The sequence below is a fragment of the Festucalex cinctus genome, chromosome 6 (genome assembly GCF_051991245.1).
Source record: "Festucalex cinctus isolate MCC-2025b chromosome 6, RoL_Fcin_1.0, whole genome shotgun sequence".
Lineage (NCBI taxonomy): Eukaryota > Metazoa > Chordata > Actinopteri > Syngnathiformes > Syngnathidae > Festucalex > Festucalex cinctus.
The window spans coordinates 1,813,829-1,837,847 of NC_135416.1; the positions used below are offsets into that span (position 1 = coordinate 1,813,829).

General features: G+C 39.6%; 2 protein-coding genes across 4 annotated transcripts in view; one reads left to right on the top strand and one right to left on the bottom strand.

Moving 5' to 3' along the window:
* Nucleotides 1-602: 602 nt before the first annotated feature.
* On the bottom strand, nucleotides 603-17,647 carry syngr1b (synaptogyrin 1b). Of its 2 annotated transcripts, none has more exons than XM_077523413.1 (4): nucleotides 16,900-17,645; nucleotides 7,045-7,282; nucleotides 5,493-5,638; nucleotides 603-2,222 (listed from the first exon to the last, which is right to left on the bottom strand). In XM_077523413.1, the coding sequence occupies exons 1-4, from the start codon at nucleotides 16,999-17,001 to the stop codon at nucleotides 1,992-1,994; spliced, it is 717 nt and encodes a 238-aa protein (XP_077379539.1). In that variant the 5' UTR covers nucleotides 17,002-17,645; the 3' UTR covers nucleotides 603-1,991. The 2 variants fall into 2 exon arrangements, with proteins under 2 accessions (XP_077379539.1, XP_077379540.1); XM_077523414.1 differs by lacking the exon at nucleotides 603-2,222 and adding an exon at nucleotides 4,139-4,276 and having other exon boundaries at nucleotides 16,900-17,647.
* Nucleotides 17,449-24,019, top strand: part of ift27 (intraflagellar transport 27 homolog (Chlamydomonas)) — a 42,226-nt gene continuing 35,655 nt past the window's right edge. Inside the window, exons 1-5 of one of the 2 annotated variants that reach the window (XM_077523417.1) lie at nucleotides 17,449-17,940; nucleotides 18,466-18,545; nucleotides 22,959-23,018; nucleotides 23,614-23,673; nucleotides 23,759-23,876. In XM_077523417.1, the coding sequence (XP_077379543.1) occupies nucleotides 17,907-17,940; nucleotides 18,466-18,545; nucleotides 22,959-23,018; nucleotides 23,614-23,673; nucleotides 23,759-23,876 (352 nt within the window). In that variant the 5' untranslated portion in view covers nucleotides 17,449-17,906. The remainder of the gene's footprint in view (nucleotides 17,941-18,465; nucleotides 18,546-22,958; nucleotides 23,019-23,613; nucleotides 23,674-23,758; nucleotides 23,877-24,019) is intronic. The other variant, XM_077523415.1, reaches the window with a different exon arrangement.

Below are 24,019 nucleotides of genomic sequence, written 5' to 3' on the forward strand. Positions count from 1 at the left end.
AACACTTGAGTCGGAAGTAACCTGACATATAGATATAGATATACATTTTTTTTTTTTATCTCAGACGTTTAAATGATTGAGGAGTGTATTCAACTTAGTTTTTAATAAATAATAGTCGGCGCAATGGTTTGAAGTTATTACTTTCCGATAGCTCTTGAAGGTGGCAACCAGCACACTTTCCGTTTTCCACATAAAAAAAAAAAAAAAAAAAAAAAAGCGTTTTCGTCACATGCAGATGCATTCCTCGCATTTTATTTTATTGTCGTATCATGAAATTCGTGACTTCGAAGTAGGCGAATAGTATATTTAAACATGTAAATTAAAACTTCTGGGTTTCGAGTCGCCATTTTTGGCCAGTAACGCCATCGCATGGCTAGAGTGAGAATTGCAATAGCACAACTTTGTTTTTCTTTCTCTTTCGAGAACTTACTACATCTTTATACAAATACAAATAATAAATGCCACTCAAAAAGCAAATTTCATTTAAAAGAGACTCTTGGAATTCAGTGGAGATTGTTATATTACATCCAAATAAATGGAAAACACAATTAGAGATCCATATAAGGACAATGATGATATAAAAACATAAAATACGTCACACAACAACTTCACTGGTCTTTATTCTCATTGGTCGAAAGCAAGAACATCCAAAACATACATGTATACATTTTCAAATAGATAATTTGTCTCGTTTTAACATATTTGACAGGCAACATCACACGTGTCTACAGCTACACACTTGCACGGTATAAAGTACACGTATGTTTGTGTATATACTTTGATAGTTTGGTCACATATTTTTACTCTCATTAATTATCATCCCAAAATAAATAACACCAATAACGTTATAAGTCATCTTTTTGTCTTTTTCTTAGTCCCCCCGCATACTGGAATGCTCTAAAATAAAGTACTGTATCATTTTAAACACTAACATACTGAACTGTTCATTTATTTACACTATTTATATATTTAGTTTAAAATGCAGCAATTCAGTTTCATACTTAGGCTGTTATGTTAAAGTCGGTGTCGAGTACGTTTCTTTTTCTCTTTTTTAAACAAGTATTCTCAGAGGTTTTATTTGTTTTGGTGGGTTCCAGTAGGGGCGATATTTTCACATGATCATTTAAACGAAATCACTCTGCTTGTGGAGCAAAGTGGCTTAAAGTGGAACAAAAGGTGAAACATAGAGAGTTGGTTTGAAAGTGGATCCAGTTTTTTTTTTCCCGGATTTATGGTGCCTCAAATCAACAGGAAGGCAATACAAGGCAAAGTGAATACGGTGAACTTTGTGTTCACATTGCAAATTGGTTTGAAAGAGGATCCAGTTCTGTTAACTGCTCCATTTCAGGTCTCATGAAGCCTAATTGTGCTTTAAGTCAATCCAAATGGCAATCCGTGACAATGTGACTCTGGACCACATTACACATTTGTGTCAAAGAGGATCCAGTAAGTTCCTTTTTTTTTTGGCATGAATGTGGCTCGAATCTGGAAATATAAGGCAATGTAAATCTGGACTCGAGGCCCCCTCTTATTTGAAAAATAGTTCAATTTCAAACCAGTTTGTTATGTGAACGCAAGCTCTGTCAGAACTGAAATGCACTTTTGGTTGGATGAAAGATCTGCTTTCAAACCAGGATCGACTTCAGGCGTTATTAAATCTGAATGGATCAGAATATAGCCAATGATCCTTTTCAAAACCAGTTCCCAATGTGAACACGTAGTCCAGATTCGTTTTACTTTGAACTGTTATTGGACTGACTTGAGCTCCCACCAAAAGGACACAATTCTCTTTTGAACCGGCTTGCAATGTGAACACAAACTGATCCAGATTCCCTTTCTTTCTAAATCCCAATAAAATGAAAACTTACCAGTGATTTTGTGTTGAACTTGAAAATTCCTACTGTACTATATCTAAAAAGAAAGTGACTAAAAGAAGACCTCGTTCCCTCTCCAACAACGTGATCCCATTTCCTGTCTACCTCCGCTAACTCTCAGTAGTCCTGACGCTGGTATCCAGCGGTGCCATCGAAGACGCTGTCCCCCGCCTGCCCGACGCCTCCTCCCCCTCCACCCGGCGGGCTCTCCAGGTCATCGCCGCCGAAGGAGGTGTAGGGTCCACTGCCGCCCGCCGCGTCCTGGCTGGGGTCCGTGTAATCCTGCGAGAAGAGGGCCGAGTCGGACCCCAGCTTGTACCTCTGGAAGCCCAGGAAGGCCTGCGCCGCCTTTGGGCGAAGCCGAGTGGTTGGTTGGGTCGGGCGGAAGGGACGATGCAAAGCAGAAGCGACAAGAAGAAGAAGAAGATGGAGGTGTTAGAAAGAGAGAAGAAGGAAAACATTGATTAGTCGTCGAGAAAAGCTGGCAAAGCTGATTAGTTGTTAGTCAAGTGGCAGCAGGTAAGTTACTCCAGAGAAGCTTTTTTGACCAGCTCAGCAGCTCCAGGCTGCGCCGGTGCAGCAACGCGTGATGCATTATTGAAGAGACGCGGCACCGCAGTGCATAAAATGTCACAAATTGTCTCTTGCAAACTCTCCTTTTTGTCCACAAGCGACACAAGCATGACTGCTCTGTCAATCTGTCAAATACACATAATGGAACAAAAGTATCGGGACAGCAACAGGAAGCAAAGAAATGAAATAAATGCATTCGGAATGGCTAGTATGATTACTAGATAGTAGTCATTGTAATGCAATCACTACTTGCCAGTTATGCACCTTGCACAATAGAAATAAACGATATAAACTAATAAGAATTAGTACTCATCTACATAAAGGAAAAAAAGTCCACAGCACGCTCAATCAGGCACAAATTGAGCATGTTATAAGATTATGCAATGATTCCTCTCACTAGTTATTTACGTTACTCACCACTGTGCACAATAGAAATCAACAGAACTAGATATGATCAAAAAGCAAAAAGTCCACAGCATACACAGGCATAAGACAGCATTTGAAATATGAGATTAGTGTGCTATTATTCATGTTAACAGTCACCTTGCACAATAGAAATAAACACAACTATAAATCCCTCTCCAGTCATGCCAAAACAACAACAACAAAAAAGTCCACGACATACTGGGTCAGGCACCAACTGTACATGCAATATGCAATAATTCCTCTTGCCAGTTAACAAAAATTAATCACCCCCGTGCGCAATAGAAATCAACGAAACATCTCAAAATCATCCACACTCAAATAAGGGAAATATAATACTGCAACATACACATGCTCAACTGCGTGCGCAATCTATGTGTCCTATGTTTATTGCTCCAGTTGTTTATGATGGCATCACCTTGCACAATAGAAACAATCACAACTCGAAATAACCTAGCATACTATGTCCACATGATGTTCAATGTATGTCAATCATAAAATCAATCCGATGTTGCCAGTTGTCATGATACCTGCCACTGCGCACAATAGAAATAAACATATGCACTAGAACTTATCCATTTGTCACCTTGCGCAACAGAAACAATCACAACTAGAAATAACCCAGCATACTATGTCCACAGCATGTGCATGCCAATCATAAAATCAATCCGATGGCTCCTCTTGCCAGTTTTCATGATACCTGCCACTGCGCACAATAGAAATAAACAGATGCATTAGAAATTCTCCTGTCAAAAAACACACAAAGCATGCACAAGGTAGACTTGTGCAATAATGAATGTATTGGCTCTTCTACGTAGTTATTTACGAGTACCACCTTGCACAATAGAAATAAACACAACTAGAAATAATACACCAAAAAGCCTCAACACACTCGTTCATTCAATTATAATTGTAAGTAACTAATGTGAGAGTTCCACCCGCCAGTTATTGATAACCACCACTGTGTACAGTAGAAATCAACAAACTCTGATGACCAATTCATTGAATAAGACGTGTGTCCCAATACTTTTGTCCATGTAAATGAATTCACCAATAATAACAACAACATCGAAATGAGAAGCCAAGCTTGTCTTTTGATTAAAAAAAAAAAAAAAAAAAAAAAAAAAAAAAAAAAAAGAAAGTACAATTCTCATTCAACTTTGTGTAAGAAAGTCACGGAAGGGAAATATCGTAAAGCTTCACATCGTCATTTTATTGCAAACCAAAATATTACGTTTTGAGCTTGGGAAAATGTATATATATATATATATATATATATATTTTTTTTTTTTTAAAAAGCAGCGTCAGACAAGTGGTTGTTGAGGCTGAGGTGGGAACAGCTTGGTGTATTCCTCTTCAAAGGACACGTTCTTAAACTTCTCCATGGAGAACAGAGCCTGGGCGCCCTGTCGGAACGACACGCACATCACACAATGTTTTTCCAAAGCGGTTCTATTCCGTACGCTCGTTGACTTTTGGGGGGCTCTGCTCGTGTGAAACGACGCCAATCTCCGCGTGGAGGTGGGTTAGACCTGATGTTGGTCATTTCGGAGATGAGAGCAGGGCGGTAAATCTGTTGGGAGTGGCGACTGGCGAGTCGTTTTCAGCGGCGCGCTGGTCATGCAGTGCCATTCGAGTCCCGATATGCTTTGACTTTCCCTACATATATGGAGATTTTTTTTGCTCGGAAATATTGAACACGTTTAATATTTTTAGGATTCTGGGCCCATTTAGGGCCGTATTATCGGGACAAGTCCACCCCGACAAACGTTAAATCAGAATTTTAAGCAAGGTTATTTTAGTTCACTAAAAACTAACCAAAAAAAAAAAACAACTAAAACTAAAAAACAAAAAACAAAAACATTCCGTTAACGAAACAAAACAAAAACTTCAAATCTTTTTAAAAAACGAAAACAAAATTTTATGTTTACAAAACTAACTAAACTGCGATTGGCTGGCGACCAGTTCAGCGTATACCCCGCCTACTGCCCATTGCCAGCTGAGATAGGCTCCAGCAAAAAAACAAAAAAAAACTAAAACTAATACTGAAACTAACTAAAACTAACTAAAACTAAACTAAAATGAAGCATTTATTAAATAACTAAAACTCTAACTAACAGAACCACCCTGAAAACTAATTAAAACTACTGGTACCTAAATTAAAAAAAATAAAAAAAAATGCTCAAAATGAAATCAAAACTAACTGTAATAAAAAAAATTCCAAAACTATAATAACCCACATCAGAAGATAACCTTTGTGGACAAACTTATAAAACATAACATAGTGCGGTGTTTGACATCTTGGATCGGGAAAAAAAAACGGGTTGTCTTGTGTGTCTTAGACGAGCTGCGGCAGTATTTAGACGTGGTCTAAAGTAGGCTGCCGGAAGTTTTAGACTTTCTGCCACCAAATTGTCACTCCGCCAGCATCATCCCTAAACCGGTCAAAATGACAAACACTTGAAGTGAACCTTGCGCTGATGCGAAAATCATAATCGGTATCTGAGGCAGTCTCGAAAAATTGCGCCCTTAGTGGCAAAGTCGTGAATCTCTCACAATACAACAGTGTAACACAATGCAAAAGAAAAAAGAAAAAGTCAATTGAAGCATGGTGGCGCGTACCCAAGTGAAGATGGAGAAGAAGGAGAAGGTGATGGCAGCTCGGGCGGCGTCGCCGCGCTCCCTCAGCGGGTCGTCGTTCTGGTCGGTCGCCTGCCACTGATTGGCCAGGAAGCAGAAGCCAACGAACCACATGAAGGACCAGAAGGCTGCAAACAGGAAGTTGTAAATAATAACTTATCGTACGTTCTGCTCGCAACGAAGAATGCTTTGCTCTTCTCCGCACTCACATTCACATCTATGTTGTCTTAACAGAAGATGACTCGAGAAGCTTAAGAACCAGAACAACTAACGCAGCAGAATGGTTAAAGCCAGGCTGCTGAGGTCGCCTGTTTTCTGTTAAGAAATGATTGCAAACTTGACCACACGTGTACTCAGCAATCGGTGTTCCAACTATGCCTTTGCGTTTGCATTTTTAGGCAAGGCAAGGCAAGGCAAGTTTATTTGTATAGCACATTTCATACACAAGGCAACTCAATGTGCTTTACACGAGGAAAGACAACACATAAGCATCAAGAAACAGTAGTTAACATTCAGAGGGAAAAAAATAAATGAAAATAGGTTACAAACTAACAATCTTAAAACATTATTCAACAAACTTTAAAAAATTTAACATAAGAAAGTTTAAAATGATAATGATAAAAAAAATAAATAAATAAATAAATAAAATATAAAAAAAAATAAAAATAAAAATAAAAATAAAAATAAAAATAAAAATAAAAATAAAAATAAAAATAAAAATAAAAATAAAAAAAAACACTTAATTAAAGCTGTTTTAGGGTTGGAACACCCGTGTAACTCGGGGCGTGGAAACCAAATAAAAGGAAAGGGTGAGGAGAGGAATCTTCAGAGAGTGCCGGAGTGAATTGTATCAAGTCGGTTCGTCTCCTCTCTCCTCGTGAGCCTTGAACTGAGCGTCTTCTCTCCTTTTTGTTTCGTGTTTAATAGATGTCAAACAGGTCAACCTGACAGGAAGTGACACCGCTAGTGAACAGGAAGTGTCACAAATACACGTGTGACCAGTGCATTTGCTGCCTGAACAGGCTGACGTAAAAATAGAAAGGAAGGAAACTGTTTTTTTTGTTTTTTTTTTAAAGTTTTGCATCGTGTATTAGCCCCTAATCATGGGTCCAAAGAAAGAAAGTGCATTTTGTTTTTTTTGTTTTTTTTTTCATCATTTTAGATAGGATATCTTCTATTAGAATAAAACAGTGTCTATTTCTACCCTTTTCTATTTGTGGTAAACAGTATACAGTGCAGTTTATGGTGTAAAATAGTAAAAAAAAAAAAACTTGGAAAAAGTTTTTTTTTAGACTTGGAACAGATTAAAATTATTGACATTAATTATAATGGGAAAAATTGCTTTGGATTTCGAACAATTCGCTTTTGGAACAGCCTTCTGGAACGGATTGTGTTCGAAAACCGAGGTTTGGCTGTAGAACGTTTTCACAGGATGACGTGAATGATCAAAACCTTTGTCACATGAAACCTAATTCACAGAGTCTCACTAACGCCAGTTTCTCAAAGTTGAGCCACATATCGGCTGCCCACATACCGGACACGCCGATGTCGGCCAGCACCGCCTTCTTGCGGTCCTTGACGCTGCTGATCTGCGGGAAGTAGACGTCCAGAGCCAGGAAGGCCACGCAGCACAGGAAGGCCACGGAGCCCATGAAAACGCCATAGTTGCAGGCATTCTGGTTCTGGTTGAAAATGCAGTACTCCTGCACTTCGTCCGGTCGGTTTATGTAGCCCTCGTTGGCGATGCAGCCGAAGATGACGATGGAGAAGAGCTGCGATGAGAGGAATAACAATTGAATTCGGTCATAAAAATGAGCACACCCAAATTTTTGAGTTACTTAACCCAAAATGTTAAATTAAATTAATAACCAAGAAAGGTAAAGTGGAGAAAAAAAGTGAAACAACAGAAAAGGTCACTAGAACCATTTTGTGTTCACATAGAGAGTTGGTTCGAAAGTGGATCCAGTTGTTTTCCGGATCTTATGGTGCCTCAAAACCACAGAAAGGCAATACAAAGTGAATATGGCGAACTTTGTGTTCACATTGCAAATTGGTTTGAAAGAGGATCCAGTTCAGTTAACTGATCCATTTCGGGTCTCATGAAGCCTGATTGTGCTTTAAGTCAATCCAAATGGCAATCCGTGACAATTTGACTCTGGACCACATGACAAATTTGGTGTCAAAGAGGATTATGGTCCATGCATGAATGTGGCTTGAGTCTGGAAATACAAGGCAATGTAAATCTGGACTTGAGGCCCCATCTTATCTGAAAAGCAATCCAATTTCAAACCAATTTTTTTTTGTGAACACAAGCTGGTTTACATAGAGAGTTGGTTCGAAAGTGGATCCAGTTGTTTTCCGGATCTTATGGTGCCTCAAAACCACAGAAAGGCAATACAAAGTGAATATGGCGAACTTTGTGTTCACATTGCAAATTGGTTTGAAAGAGGATGCAGTTCAGTTAACTGATCCATTTCGGGTCTCATGAAGCCTGATTGTGCTTTAAGTCAATCCAAATGGCAATCCATGACAATTTGACTGGACCACATGAAATATTTGGTGGCAAAGAGGATTATGGTCCATGCATGAATGTGGCTTGAGTCTGGAAATACAATGCAATGTAAATCTGGACTTGAGGCCCCATCTTATCTGAAAAGCAATCCAATTTCAAACCAATTTTTTTTGTGAACACAAGCTGGTTTACATAGAGAGTTGGCTCGAAAGTGGATCCAGTTGTTTTCCGGATCTTATGGTGCCTCAAATCAACAGTGACTCAAATCTGGACTCGAGGCCCCCACTTATCTGAAAATTAATCCAATTTCAAACCAATTTATTATGTGAACACGGACTGGTTTAAATGTCAACTTGTCAACCCAAAATGTTGGGTCCAATTAAATTAATAACCCACAAAGCAAACACAATTTCTTGTTTTTTCCTCCTTTTTGGATGGGTGCAGGCATTCATTTGACCAAACATTTTGGATTAATTGAACCTAAAAAGTTAGACCAGTCCCTTTTTGACCCAATGTTGTGATATGCCTGATCCAATTGTTTTCGGTGTAAGGTATAGCTTCGCCTGCCACAAGAACAAGAAGCAACGACTCTTGTGTAAGCGGCATTAAAAGATGGATTCTGTTTTTGTGGTGCTAATATATTAGCTTTTTGTGCAGAGCTATGGAAACAGGTCACATGACTTAGCACTTCATCAATGAAATGGTAGAATTGGGTTTGTGTGAGGTGACATACTGAGCTCGGCTTCCAAAATAGGGTTACGATGTAATTTAAAAAAAACATTATGTAAGGATTAGGGTTTCAAACGAGCCTTTAGTCAATAGCCACATGTCAATACTGTAGTCAATGACGTGCGGTTTACCCAGCTGCTCCACGTGCGCGCGTGCCACCGACGACGTGGACAACAAAAGGAAGACTCACAACGGAGTTTGTGTTGAGGCTTCGTGTCACGCCTCATCCGTTTAATGAGTTTGTATTACGACACAAGATGGATAACATTTGAGGCTTAGATAGAGACAAAACATGCGATTTGTTGTTAGCTTAGCCACTAGCGTTCGGCAACTACAATGTACCGCTCCACTTCAGGCCAACGGTTTCTCGGGTTTCAAAACACAGTTTAGGGTTTCATACAACGATCGGGGTTTCAAAAGATTTTTCGTGATTCATGACAGGGTTAGCGTTTGAAACAAGCGATTTGTTGCTAGCTTAGCCACTCGCGTTAAGAATCTACAATGTACCGCTCCACTTCAGGCCAACGGTTTCTCGGGTTTCAAAACGCAGTGTAGGGTTTCAAACAAGGGTTGGGGTTTCAAAAGAGGTTTAGTGTTTCATGACAGGGTTAGCGTTTGGAAAAAAAAAGCGTTTCGGGTTTCCAATTAGCCAGGTTTAAGCTTTCAAAAAAGGTTTAGGTATAGATAGAGACAAAACATGTGATTTGTTGTTAGCTTAGCCACTAGCGTTAGGCTACTACAATGTACCGCTCCACTTCAGGCCAACGGTTTCTCGGGTTTCAAAACACAGGGTAGGGTTTCAAACAAGGGTTGGGGTTTCAAAAGAGGTTTAGTGTTTCACAACAGGGTTAGTGTTTGAAACACGTAATTTGTTGTTAGCTTAGCCACTAGCGTTAAGAATCTACAATGTACCGCTTCCACTTCAGCCCAACGGTTTCTCGGGTTTCAAAACACAAGGTTTCAAAAAATTTGGGGTTTCAAGTCAGGGTTGGGGTTGGAAAAAGTACATTTCGGTTTCGTCTCTCCTTCCTCACTGGTGCGACATTTACCTGCAACCTTTTTCATTAAGGGGCGATGAAGACGAGGCGATGAAGACGAGGCGAAGAGGCGATTGGCTGAGGGGGCAGCGAGGGGGGGGGGGGGGGGGGGGGGGGGCGCTATTTATAGAGCGGCGCTTGCATCATCAGCGCCGCCATCTCCCTCATTACGGGACACGCGCGCGCAGTATCACACGCTCACGCACACACTCGCAAACATGAAGCAGAATGATCACAATACGAGCAAACATGACGATGGAGAAAGAGCACAAGAGGATCTGAACAGGCATCGTTCCACCAATCAGCACATAGCGCTCGTTTAGCCCCGCCTCCCTCCACCGTGCTTGGCAACAGGCTACTTTGGAAAAACTCCGGTTTGAAACCACATCAAATCCACATCTGAAAGAATAAATTTTGCTTTAAACCCCACTTGGAACCCTAACTCCAAACATTAGTCTTAACACCCAAATTTGAAACCCTAATCAATTAAAACTCGCACAAAAAAAATACTAAAAAGCCAAATTACGTTTTGAAATCCTAATCAGAAATTTTAACTTTGCTAGAAATCAAAACACCGGCTTGAAGCCTTAACTTGAAACAGTCACTGTGGCTTGAAACCTGAATTTGAAACCCCAACCTTAGCCTGAAAACTGCAGTCTCTCTTGGAACCCAAATTTGAAACCCTCCCACTCTTGCCTAAAACACAAATTGGAAATCTGAACCTTTCTTGAAACCCTAACCACGGCTTGAAACCATATCTTGAGACTGTAAACTCAGTTTGAAACCCAAATTTGGAACCCTCACGCTTGCCTAAAACCCAAATTGGAAACCTGAACCTTTTCTTGAAACCCTAATCATGGCTTGAAACCATATCTTGAGACTCTAAACTTAGTTTGAAGCCCAAATTTGAAACCCTCTCACTCTTGCCTAAAACCCAAATTGGAAACCTGAACCCTTTCTTGAAACCCTAACCATGGCTTGAAACCTTACCTTGAGACTGTAAACTTAGTTTGAAACCCAATTAGAACCCTAATCAGTGCTGGAAACCTTAATCCTGGTTTGGAACCTGAATTGTAAACCCAGACATTTGCTTGAACCCCAGTTTCTCTTGAAACCCAAATTTGAAAGCCTGGCTTGAAAGCCTAACTCCTATTTAAAAGATTTTCTTGAAACCAGACCCATTTCTTGAAATCGTATCCTTGCCTTGATACCGCAAGATGAAGCATTTACTCATAAAATTAAGTTCATATTGGAAAAACCGTCATTTGAAACCCTAAACACAGCTTGAAACCGTACCTTGAGAACCTTGAAGGAAAACTTGAAACCCTACCTTAAAACTCATTTTGAAACCCCATCGTAAAAACCCTGTCTGTGATTTTGAAGACTGCATCTGTGATGTTGAATAGTCGTGAGCAAACACGTTTGAAACCCTAACCCAGGCTCGAAACCCGACTTTTGCATGCTTCCGGTTGGATGCGACAAACGGCGCTCAAGCCAGTCGAGCGGGAAATCCAATCCAATCAAGACGGAGGCGACGTTCTGCTTTTTTTTTGCCGCTCTTCTTCTGCTCCGATGACAACGCGCACAAACGAGGATTGCTTCTGGCGTGACCTACTTAGTGGGCTTTGAGAAAACATCACCCCCCCGCCCCAATTCGCCCGCCATCTTGTGGGTCACAATTGTATTTGGAGTCACATGGTCAGGAGTGCAGACTGAAAGACTTTCTTCTCCCGCATGAGGCCAGCAAAGGCTTTTGTGTGTCTCTTTTGAAACCCTAACCGTGGCTTCAGACCCTAATTTAAAAATCGGATCCCTCGCATTAAATCTTCACACTTGAAATTGTAGCTTGAAACCCCAACCCAGACCTAAAACCGCCACCCCACCTGGATGATACAAACAGTCGACGCACAATTGCAATTTCCACCCAACCTCGTCACTGCACGTTGGAACTAAACCAAGCCGACGCATTCCTGGTTTGCGCTAAGCCGAGCATGTGATGCTTTAGTCGTGGCCCGGTCACATTGGGCCTTTCGCTGTCCTGTACCAACTACACAAAAACAAAACAAAAAAAAAAAACAAAAAAAAACATGCAGCATCTAAAATCACAAGACTCCCACTGGGGATGAAAGGAAGTCCTGTGAAGGACCACATGAGGACCTTCTGTCTTGTGACCGTCAGCAGGGATGGATGTACGTGCGTGTGTTCTTTGAAACCCTACCCTAGGCTTGAAAGACTCATTTGAAGCCCAAACATGAAACTTTTGCTTGAAACACAAAAACCTGAAGAGCTAATTGTGGGAATGCTGAAGCATTCCCACATATGTTATTGTGATTTTTATTCTCTACTAGTTTTAAAACTAGCTTAAAAAATTCACGCCTCCCGGGGTACATATCGTCTGATTCCACATTACTTACAATATTTGCACAATGTAACATTTAATATCAACTTTTCCCCATTCATTTGCAATGGGACAGTCATTGAAGGTTTTCTAAGTATCACTTTCCACGCCCACTTTCATAAATATAAATTATTATCTTTACCAGGTGTCTCTCAACTTACTTCATAAGCATTCCACTTTCATTCAAATCTTAGCATTCAGCTTTCAGCATTGCCACGCAATTTCTCCAGAAATTGCACTTAGTCTAGTTGTGGGAATGCTGAAGCTTTCCCACATATGTGATTGTGATTTTTATTCTCCACACTTTTTTGCCGCCTAACAACTCCCACATAATGCTTCCAATTTACACTGTTCAAATTTCAACTAGCTTAAAAAAATTGACGCCTCCCGGGGTATATATCGTCTGATTCCACATTACTTACTGTATTTGCACAATTTAACATTTAATAGGGGTGTTAAAAAAAAAAAATCGATTCGGCGATATATTGCGATACTACATCGCGCGATTCTCGAATCGATTCAATAATCGGCAGAATCGATATTTTTTTTTTTTATATTTTTATTTTTATTTTTTTAGGATTCACACCTTGAGCATGGAAGAATGTTATATGAACGGAACATTAAGCCTTAATATTTTATTTTAATGCCGTTCAAACATGAAACAGATTACAACCTCTATAAGACTGAAAGTTCAGATAAATAAATCATACATTTTCATATAAATCTTACACTCTACAAGCTTACTGATTAGTATTTTCTAAATTTGAATGAAAAAAAATCGCAACAATCGACTTATAAATTCGAATCGGGATTAATCGGTATCGAATCGAATCGTGACCTGTGAATTGTGATACGAATCGAATCGTCAGGTACTAGGCAATTCACACCCCTAACATTTAATATCAATTTTTCCCAATTCATTTTCAATGGGACAGACAGTGAACTTTTTCTAAGTATCACTTTCCACGCCCACTTCGATACATATAACTTATCATCTAATAATAATAATAATTTCACAATTTATCTCTCAATATGCTTTCAGCATTCCCACGCAATTTCTCCAGAAATCGCACTTAGTCTAGTAAAATAAAAGTAAAGCCAACCGAATCATGTTTTAAAGAATACAAACTGATCAAAAACTAATCAAACTATTTTGAAAAACAAAAGTCAAAATGAAATAAAGAAAAAAAACACACACGATTGTAACCCTGTCACACGTGCGCACACTAGACTGATCCGACAACGGCATTGGGGCCTCATGCGTGCGGCGGTGCTCTTCGCACAATGCATGAAAAGCATTTTGTGTGAGAATGTGACGACCTCACAAAAACGATACGGCTCACAGTAAAGCTGCAGTGGCAACACAATGTGAGATTACACGCATTGCCCCATATGAGAAAAAAAAAAATCGTTATCAGGTTCAAATTGTCAACACCACGACGTCTTTGGCTGTATAAAAACTGAGATGCCCAAACTATGGCTCACGGGCCAATCATTAGTGAGCGCTAATGTACACTAGCGGCGGTGACAAACGTGCAAATAGCGTCACGTGGCTAAATTCCGGCATGTGAGCGCTAACAAACGTTAGCACGCGGCTGACAGAATGTTGCGAACACTGCGCCACCGTTTGCTTTTGGGTTGCTAAATGCATTCGACAGCCAACTTCCCATGCTAACAGTGGCTAGCCTTTATGCTAATGCTAATCCTATTCTATCTGTGCACCCAAACTATGAGATGAAATAAAATAGGAAATAAAAATTACACTGCTTTGTACGGAAGCGTATTGCATTCACTTGAGAAAAAAAAAAAAAAAAAAAAAACTCTTGTTTTACTGACTAATTGTTTTGGGGAGCTTTGTTTTTTTTAGTATTTTTTTTTCTGAGTATATATACATTTTTGTTTTTTTTCTGTCATAAAAAATATATATATATTCCAAAAAAACAGGGAAAAAAAATATTCAGGAAAAACAGAAAAAAAATACTCAGAGAAACAGGGGGAAAATATTCAGAAAAACAGAAAAAAAATTATTCCAAAAAAAAAAACAGAAAAAAAATATTCCAAAAAACAGAGCACCAATTTCTGTTTTTCAGAGTATTTTTTTTAGAGGACCGCTGAACTCCAAGTGACCTGTTGCAGATCACTGACCTGTATATATGACTGGATAGCTGATAGTTCATACATGCCAGTATAAGCCGTTGAACTCACAGGGCGGCCATCTTGTTACTCCCAACTCATGAGCAGACGACTGTATACTGAATTTGTACTGAATTTTATTTTCTGTTTTTTGGAATCTTTTTTTATTCTGTTTTTCTGAATAATATTTCCCCATCTGTTTTTTCGAGTAATTTTTTTTCCCAGTTTTTCTGAATAATTTTTTTCCTGTTTTTTGGAATATTTTTTTATGACAGAAAAAAAATATTCAGTAAAACAGAAAAAAAAAAATCAGAAAAACAGAAAAATAAATTATGCAAAAAAAACAAAGCTCCCCCCAAAAAATTAGTCAGAAAAACAGGGTTTTTTTTTGTTTTTATTTTTCAAGTGGCTTTGCACCGCTACACAAAACAAAACAAAACTTGATAAAATAATGGAACAGTCCACAAAAAAAAAATAGTGATGAAAAACATGATTGGAGAGAAATAATACCAATTAGAAAATTAGACATAAATAACTGAACCAAAGAACCCTAACATTTTAAAAAATTAATATGATATTAAAACAAAAAAATTAAAATATTAGATTATAAATACACAAATATTTTATATGTGAAAAAAAAATCCCAGCCAAAAGAAAATATAAGACTTCACATTTGAATTGAGTTTATTTGCTCCGCTCGGCGCTGCTGTTTTGGTTAGCAATGCGTTTGACAAAAGAAGAACTACTCCATCTCAGACTCAGAGAGACAAGGACAAACAGCGAAGAGCGCATACCTCAGAAACAGAACCTCAAAGAAATCCACATCGCACTCATAATCCTTCACGCTTCATCGAGCAGTCACATGACTCCTCGCCAGTCACCACCAACTATTTTTTTTTTCCCTCCATGTTGACTCAAAACACATTGAATCTGAAGTTAAGACAATAAAAGTTTTTGTAAACGTGTCAAGATCGTTGGTCATTATTAGTTGACGATAAAAGATCAAACTCACAAATGCAAATCAAATTAAAAAACAGTAGTGACACGATCGCAACTCTTTTTTTTTTTTTCATTATTATTATTCTGGGGCAGGGGAAACGGTTTCATCGTGACTTAAATGGCAAAAAGGAAGAAAAAAATCTATGTCTCGATGTCAACATTAAATTTACACACTATAATTTTAGCCAATATTAAAAACTGTATGACAAGTCTGTCTTCATAAAGATATCAAGAACATAACACCACGGGGAAGTAAATTTTTTATTTTTTTATTTTTTTATTCCATAGATGCGAATGCTTCCACTGTGACAAAAATTAAAAAAAAAAAAAAAGTCATTGAACGATCTATTTGTGTTCATTTCTACATCCAAAGGTTAGCTAGCAGGCAACTTCCTGTCAAATCATGTAAGAGTGTCAACACATAATATTCTTTATTTTGGTTTTGAGGGGCACAGTTTCATTGTGACTCAAACGACAAAAAGAGAGGGAAAAAAAAAAGGAAAAAAGAATGGTAGCCCGACACGTTTGTGTTCATTAGCAGACCACTTCCTGGTTCATGGGATTATGAACAACAAGGTGACAAACCATTTTTTTATTCTGGGGATAGCGGAACAATGAAAAATAGTCATAAAGTGACATTTGTGTTTATTTGTAACTTGCAAGCTACTTCCTGTTTTGTGGAAAATAACGTAAATAAATTCATTCGTGTAAAATTAAACACGAGGGAGGTTTGTACCATTTGAACTAGGGATGCACGATATTGGAAAAACATGCGATATGCGATATACTTGCTGAACATAGCGATATCGATATTATTGCGAAATGTAACGTACCTAAAGAAATTACATTTTTATTACATAATGAAACAAAAACATTTTCCTGTGGCAAAATAAGCAACCTTAATGTAATCTTAGTTAATTAATTGATAATTTTCAACTATTGAATGCTGATGCACATTTTAGTTAGCATCTGATTGGTCAAATTCATATAAAAAGCATAAAATTCCATATAAAACTTATTGCATGCCTCTGCGATATGCATATTGCAAGGGCCAATATCGCGATATCGATATTTTTTTCGATATATTGTGCAGCCCTAATTTGAACCCTGGAATGGAATTTGTGGTTCAGCATTTGAGAATAACCTGTTTGAGTATTAACCCACCTAATTGCTGATTGTCAAATAGAAACAACAACAACAACAACAATTGTTTTGGCGCCATATTGTGGTATCTTCAAGGCAAGGAACTAAGTCAACATGAGGGGAGGGGCTTCATCTAATCAAGACATAACCTTGTCTAATAGAAAACAGTGTTTTGCCGCCACCTTGTGGCATCTACACTCAATTTAGGATTACAGTGCACTAAAGTTAAAAGTCCTCAATTTATTTAAAATACAACGAATACAATATTTATGACTACAGTCCGAAAATGCCCCACGGAGGCTCCCTCCACTTGGACTCTCCCATTCTGCCATGTTTGTTTACTGCTGCCCTTCACTGTCACAGTAATTCACAATTAGAATGACCACTTATGGGGAGATATGATATGAATATTGCACCATATGCTTATGTTGAACTCACCCACGACACGATGCGTAGTATCGTCTGAGGCTGCTGGAAGAAGGTGACCGGGTCGAAGGCTCCTCCGGCTTTCCCGGCTCCATACGCCTGCATCCCCTCCATGGCGCCCCCCCACCCCCACCAACTCCGCCGCCTGGCTTGGTTCCTCTCCTGCCCGGGCTCGCTGCTCGCTGCTGGATCAAGCCGCGGACAAATCCCTCGAATTCGTAACCCTCACGTTCTCTTTTTTGTCTTGTTTGTTGATTTATTATTGTGCTTTGGAGTTGGTTTCACCTCTAAATATCCCCGCGGCGGGCGAAAGGTGCGCGTGATGGATGTCTCCCTCTCTTCAGATCGCGTGGACGCGCAAGCCGGTGTCACGCCCGGGACGCGCAAGTCGGGCGCGCGCACGTCCTCACATGAAGTCACGCGCTCCTTTATTCACGTCACCGTTTATTATTCCCCTCTAGCTTTTTTTTTTTCTTTTTTAAACAAAGAAAAAATGTAATCGAATTTACTACTTTAAATAATAATAATAATATAACAAAGGTAAACCATTAATAATTCCATTAAATAAATCCTTTCATCTTGGGAGGTCAACTATACTTACAGGTGTACGTACGCTAGTGTCGTAACACAGTTTTACTTTTAGCGCTCTCTGGTCGTCCGCAGGGTAACGTCAAAAAGTGAGTTATCCTCACGTATATATAATTCCTATAGTATCAAAGACAAAACGTCACGAATGTCATAGTTATGTCAAGAAGATGAAGACTCGAAAGGAAGTGTAAAGGATGATTTAGCCTGGCAGGCAACAATGAGGGTATAACAAATTGAATCACTCCTTAAAAAAATCTAACCAATAGCGACGCACCTACGCGTTATTACGCAAGCTTCAACGTAACCAATGAGACGTCTCCCTGAGCGGTTGCTAGGAGACCTGTCGCCGAGGCGTGTGGAAGAAAATACGATTGAAAAGCATTAAAATAAGCATATTTAGGAATAAATAACTTCATTCAGCCATATTTGTCATGGTGAGGTTGAGGGCGAGGTGTCTGCTGGTCGGTACGTGGAGTTTAACGTGCCTGTTGTTATTTTTCAGAGTTAGCAAAGCAGAAGTTAGTTACGGTGTTTTGCGTTAGCAAAGCAGAGGCTAGCAAGCTCCTGTGCTCGTAATTTGGCTGAAGTTGGGATATGGTGTGCTGGTTTACTCAACATTTACACTATATCTGCTTTTGTTTGTGGTTTTCTAACATCCACACTCTTTTTTTTTTTTTTTTTTTTTTTTTTAGCCAAAGCACAAATTTTAAAATTGAAAAATGGCACCATACACCATCAAACGAAAATGTCACTAATGATAATCTCGTCTAAATTATTTATAAATACACGTCCTCAGAATGAAATCTGGTTTGCCATCCACTGTAAGAGCATTTCATTTTTTTCCTGCTCATCACTATAATGTCACTAGCATCGATAGATGAAGAGAGATACAATATTTTGTAGTATTTAATTTTCAGTGTGTAGCCAGCCATTTTGTATGATCCTGTTTATTTATTCACCACGATATGTCTGTTGTGTGTTTGTGCACAGGAGATCCAGCAGTGGGCAAAAGTGCCCTCTCGCAGATGTTCCACAGCGATGGTACCCTCTTCCAGAAGAACTACAGCATGGTGAGAACCTGTCATGGCATCCCTCCGATTAAATAGCCAACCTGGACTATTCGTGCTTCCTGTAAACGGACTGCTCCTTGCAAATTGGAATGTTAGTGGAGAAGTAGCTACTCGTGATGGCCACTGGCTAACAGGTGGCCAGCTCGAAAGCGAAAAGCAGCGATGGAAAATTCCTGTAGAGGACCGATAGGCAGGCGAGGCTTCTTGTTAGGTTGACGCCTCAAGAAAGCAGCGTGGTAAAGATTAGATTTGATTATTTTTTTTCCAAATCAAATTATCAATTTGTTTGTAATAATAATGTCTAAGATGAGTCAAGGTTTAAACTATTAACTCATTCACTCCCGCCCATTTTCACTGAAGCAACCCCTTTACTGGATTTTGACTGCTTTTTCAAGGAGTTTTGTGTTCTATTGCTATAAAACATAGAATATACCAAAAGAAAAATTTGCATCTCTTCTTTCATCAGGGAAAAAAACAGAATATTTCTATCTGTTTCCGTTTTCCAGCAATTGGCATTAGAATATAGCTAAGTGTCATCACAAATCTGTTTAAAACAGTGGGGAAAAGTGTTTTTTGCAACATGGCTCTGTTTGAGCTCTTATACTCTGCTGCCACCTGCTGGCTGTTTTTGTAATAACTACCATTGCTTCAAGCGTTTTCTTCAGTTCAGAGGCTGCATCAAAGCCTTCTGTCTGCTCTAGCATAAAAAAACATAAAAAAAATAAAACTAAAAATAAAAAAACGTATAAATACGTCTTTGGGAGCAAATGAGTTAATAAAGTCAATTATTTAGATGTTAGTGGCGGTGTCTGCCATAAAAATGTATTCTTTTCTTTGGAGCTTGTTCCCTTATCAAAGCCAATAGGGTTCACAATACAGAATATAAATGTAGATTTATTTATTTTTTTCTAATTTACAGCTCAGTGAATCCAATAAAGTGTCCTCAATCAACAATTCAAGGTCTCACAGAGCTCAGATCACTGGAGTGCACGACTACATAATGAGCCAGTGAATGCGCGTGCAGTTAATGCTCATCTGCATTATTTCTGCTAATTTTACGCCAGGGAAGGCAAGCGTGTCTTTAACCTTACGTTGATGTATTCAGTCGATGTATATGTCAACGTTTCAACGAGCTATTGACTGCGAGCCTGAACGCTTGTTTAATGAATGTGTTGTTGTTCACTGATGGGCGTTGAATTGGAATTTATGGGGCTATATGGTCATTTATTCGCACACATTAGTGGTAATGAAGTCACAATAGACAATAAGGTCGTACGGTTGTTCAATGAACCAACTTGGTTAAAGTGTTATTAGTAAGTATATAAAAGTCACTAAAATATTAAACGGGTTTTTCGAAACTACTTTACATTATGTTTGCAGGAATACACTTTGTGTAAATTTCCCCCCAAACGTCCAATTAATTCACGTGGGATCTCGTTTAAAAAGTGTCCCACTCTAGAATATTTCTCAACATTTCTCAGATAAGCATCTCTTCTTTAATATTTAAACATGATGTGAAAATCTTGTGTACATTTTTCATCATTTCCCCAAGCAATTAAGGGTTTCGGACCCCAAAATCTCCTGGAAAAACTCCTAAGGGGTCCACAAGTTTCAAAGACTGACAGAACTGCCAGAACTTTCACATTTCATTAATGAATACAGTTGGATTCTGGAAATCCAATAGAACAGATTTTTATTAACATTTGCCAGCACAACTACGTACGCATACAATTACCTACATTTGAGTATTCGCCTACTCTAAGTACTGATACTTGATAATGCCATTGCGTTTTGCAATTGATGAAATTATGTTTGCTTCAAGTACTTTAAGGAAACACAAATGTTTCTTGAACATGGCAGAACATTCACGCAACAACAAACAATGTATTACACAAATGACTTTTCACAAATGACTTTTGAGGATTCAGGTCTACTCGTTTACAATTGGATCGGATTGTGCCAGGCCAGGCGGACGTAGCTCTTATCTTCCCATCCTTCCCCTTCCTGACTTTTAACCCCTAATCCCTAACCCTACTCTTAACACATTCACTGCCAGGCCAGCAAAAAAAAAATTGACATTGACGTCTTTTTCCGTCAATGGCAGTGAATGAGTTAAACATAGCATAAACCTCTAACTCCAAGCCTAAAACCACACTCAAACCACTATCCCCATTCACGACAATCCCAAGCCTAACCCCTAATTCTAAAACCTAACCTCAACCGGACACCCTAATCCTAAATGTAAAACCTTGCCCATAAATCTAAACATAGCCCTCGACTTTAACCACAACGCTAACTCTTAACTCTAAGCCTACCCTGAAACGTAAAAACCCAACCGCTAGACTTAAAACCTATATCGAAAACCAAAACCTAGCATCTACCCTCTAAGCCCTACACCTTAACCCAGGGGTAGGGAACCGTGGTCCTCGAGAGTCGCTGTCCGGCCTGTTTTCCGTGTCTCCCTCCAACACAGCTGACTTGTTATCATCATCATCATCATCATCATCATCATCATCAGCAAGCTCTGTAGAAGCCTGATAACGATCCAGTTCATCAAATCAGCTGTTTTGGTGGAGGTAAACATGGAAGACAGGCCGGGCAGTGGCTCTCGAGGACCAGGGTTCCCTACCCCTGCCTTAACCCTTGAACCTCAAACCTAAGACTACACTTAATTTGTAAACATCCTATCACTACACCCTAACCCTTGCTCAGACATTTGTCTTCCCTCTGCTTCCGAGATGTCCAAAGCAACTGCTGGCTTCAGTAATCCCGTCTCTCGTCTTTTCGATGCTTTGCCGTGAAGGCCATTTGCAGGCCGGCGGCGGCCATTCCGCTCACGTCCTCCTCCTTTTTGTTGAAAATGTCAGGCGGACCGTTAGCCATATTCCCAGTATATTTTCCAGTAGCGGGGGCCTCATTGGCATTCCGGAGAGAGGCTTTTCTGCACGTCGCTGTAGCTCATTAGAGCGCTACCGCAGTGTGTGTCCGCCATGTCTTTAAACTGACTGGGGAAAAAAAAAGATAAACCTGGATGACGTAAACGGTAAACCACGCAAGTTTTTTAAGGTCAGGTAAAGTTTGTTAGCCAACTGGTTACAGTAATTTCTGCTATAGCAAAAAACTGCAAGTAGTTGACGAAACACCTACCTAAAAATGTTTATAATTGCATATATTATATCCATCCATCCATGCATCTTCTATCGCTTATCCGAGGTCGGGTCGCGGGGGAAGCAGCTTTAGGAGTGAAACCCAGATCTCCCTCTCCCCAGCCGCTTCAACTAGCTCCGCCGGCGGTATCCCAAGGTGTTCCCAAGCCAGCCAAGAGACGTAGTCTCTCTAGCATGTCCTGGGTCGTCCCGCCGGTAGGACATGCCCGGAAGGGAGGCGTCCAGGAGGCATCCGAACCAGATGCCCGAGCCACCTCAGCTGGCTCCTCTCAACGCGGAGGAACAGCGGCTCGACTCCGAGTCCCTCCCGGATGATCGAGCTTCTCACCCTATTATACCCATATATTATATATAAAGGTTAAATATTCCATGAAGTATTATCCCTAAGGCCAGGCTTTTGCGTGTAAATTAGGGTTTCAACCCTAACCCTATCCCTTTGAATTTAGGTTCCATGTTGTCTGAGTTAGGGTTGCGTTAGGATTTTAAGATCGGTTTAGTGTTTTAAGCCAGGCTTTGGAATTCAGGTTCCAAATCAGGGTCTCAAGCCAAGGTTCTGGTTTCAAACATTTCTGAAGATTCAGTCATAACATCTTTTGCGAACAACCCAACATGAAAATCTCGTCTTTCAGTCGGTATGTGTCACTTCAACATACTTCCTTGACACCAATGTAGAAATTTGCCCTGACATGGGGCTTTGGTACCATCTTGTGGGATCTTCAGGTGTTTTAGAAAGAGCAACCCGGAAAATGTGTGAATGGGTAAAGTTTTGAACGGGGAACTGCAACTGCTTGTGGGATTAACTCTTTTTACTGCCAGACGTTATCAAAGAAAAACTTTGATATGACAGAGGCTTTGATCATTGACGAAAAAAGATACAATGCTTCCATCTGCTGGCCATAGTTTAGAGTGTTTTAGATTCCACAACCCATTGACCAGGCAGCGCTGCACTTAGACGTTGCACTGAGAAAAAATAAATAAAAATGTTGACGTTATTTAACGTTTATGGCAATATACGTCGTGATTTTACTTATCGTTATTAAACGTTTTTGGCGGTCAAAGAGTTAATGACAACAGTGGAGGAGAATGAGGGTCTTACTCAAGAGCAGAATGGTCAGTAATGGAAGCAGCGGATGCTCGAAAAGTTGGCTTTTTTTTCAAACAACTTTCTTCCACTTTTATCCTGGCTTTTAAACCAATTTGTTTATCTTATTAATTAAGAGTGTGCTTGTGTTTGTTTATTTGACAGACAACAGGAGTGGAGCTGCTTATCAAAAGCGTCAACATCCCCAAGAGCGGTGACAGCGTGGTGAGCCTGCTCGTTGTCTCTCTCTCTTCTCTCCCGGCTGTTTTACTGGATTTTGACTGATTTTGCATGGTCCACAGGATATTGTGTTCTATTGCCATTAAATATGGAACCTACCAAAAGAAAGATTAAAGTCTCTTCTTTCATCAGGAAAAAAAGTATATATTTGTCTGTTTCCGTTTTGCAACTATTAGCATTAGCTAATAATATAGCTAAGTTTCATCATTATTCACAAATCTGTTTAGAATTCTGAGTAATTGAGCTTCTTTTTTCAACATGGCCCTGGTTGGTCTCTTATACTCTGCGGCCCCCTCCTGGCCATTTGTGTAATAACTAGCATTTCTTCAGCCGTTCTTTGCAGTTGAGAGGCTGCATCAAAGCCTCCTGCATGCTCTAGCATTAAAAAAACAAAAAAAACAAAAACGTATAAATACGTCTTTGGGACACTTAAAACATTTAAAATAGAACGTATTTATATGTATTTGGGAGCAAATGAGTTAATGCCTTCAAATGAAGGTTGCCAGCCATGGTTGGAACTTTGAGATACGCTTTGACAATAAGCTGAAAAATGTGAACCAAAATGTGTTCTTGCTTACAGGAGCTTTACATCATTGACTCTGCAGGGAAGGAATCCTTGGTGGAAGCCAATGAGAAAATGGTGAGACACAAACACAGACAACAGGCTAATGCTATTTCAGATCTTTTTCATTCCGATAATGTGATTGTCCGTCCTCTCTGTGCAGTGGGGGGAGCCGTCTCTGCTGTGCCTGGTGTTTGACCTGACCAGTCGGCGCTCCTTCGACAACTGCGGTCGCTGGATGGAGAGGGTCCGCGCCCACTGCAGGGGTCTCCACCTTCCTGGTAAAGTTTTAGAACGAGGGTTTTAAACCAAATGTTAGGCTTTCAAGCTTGGATTTTAATGCAGGCTTTCAAAGATAGTCTTCAAGTGTGGCATTTTAAAGTAAGGTTTCAAGTTAGGGTTTCAAGCATGGGTTAGGATTTTA

What these genes read in the sequence shown, in the direction of transcription:
- syngr1b (XM_077523413.1), bottom strand. Translation starts at nt 17,001, where the DNA reads ATGGAGGGGATGCAGGCGTATGGAGCCGGGAAAGCCGGAGGAGCCTTC. An exon ending in GGCCGACATCGGCGTGTCCG is followed by an intron (nt 5,639 to 7,044) that starts GTATGTGGGCAG and finishes TCCTGTTTGCAG; the next exon opens with CCTTCTGGTCCTTCATGTGG. An exon ending in TCTTCTCCATCTTCACTTGG is followed by an intron (nt 2,223 to 5,492) that starts GTACGCGCCACC and finishes CTTCGCCCAAAG; the next exon opens with GCGGCGCAGGCCTTCCTGGG.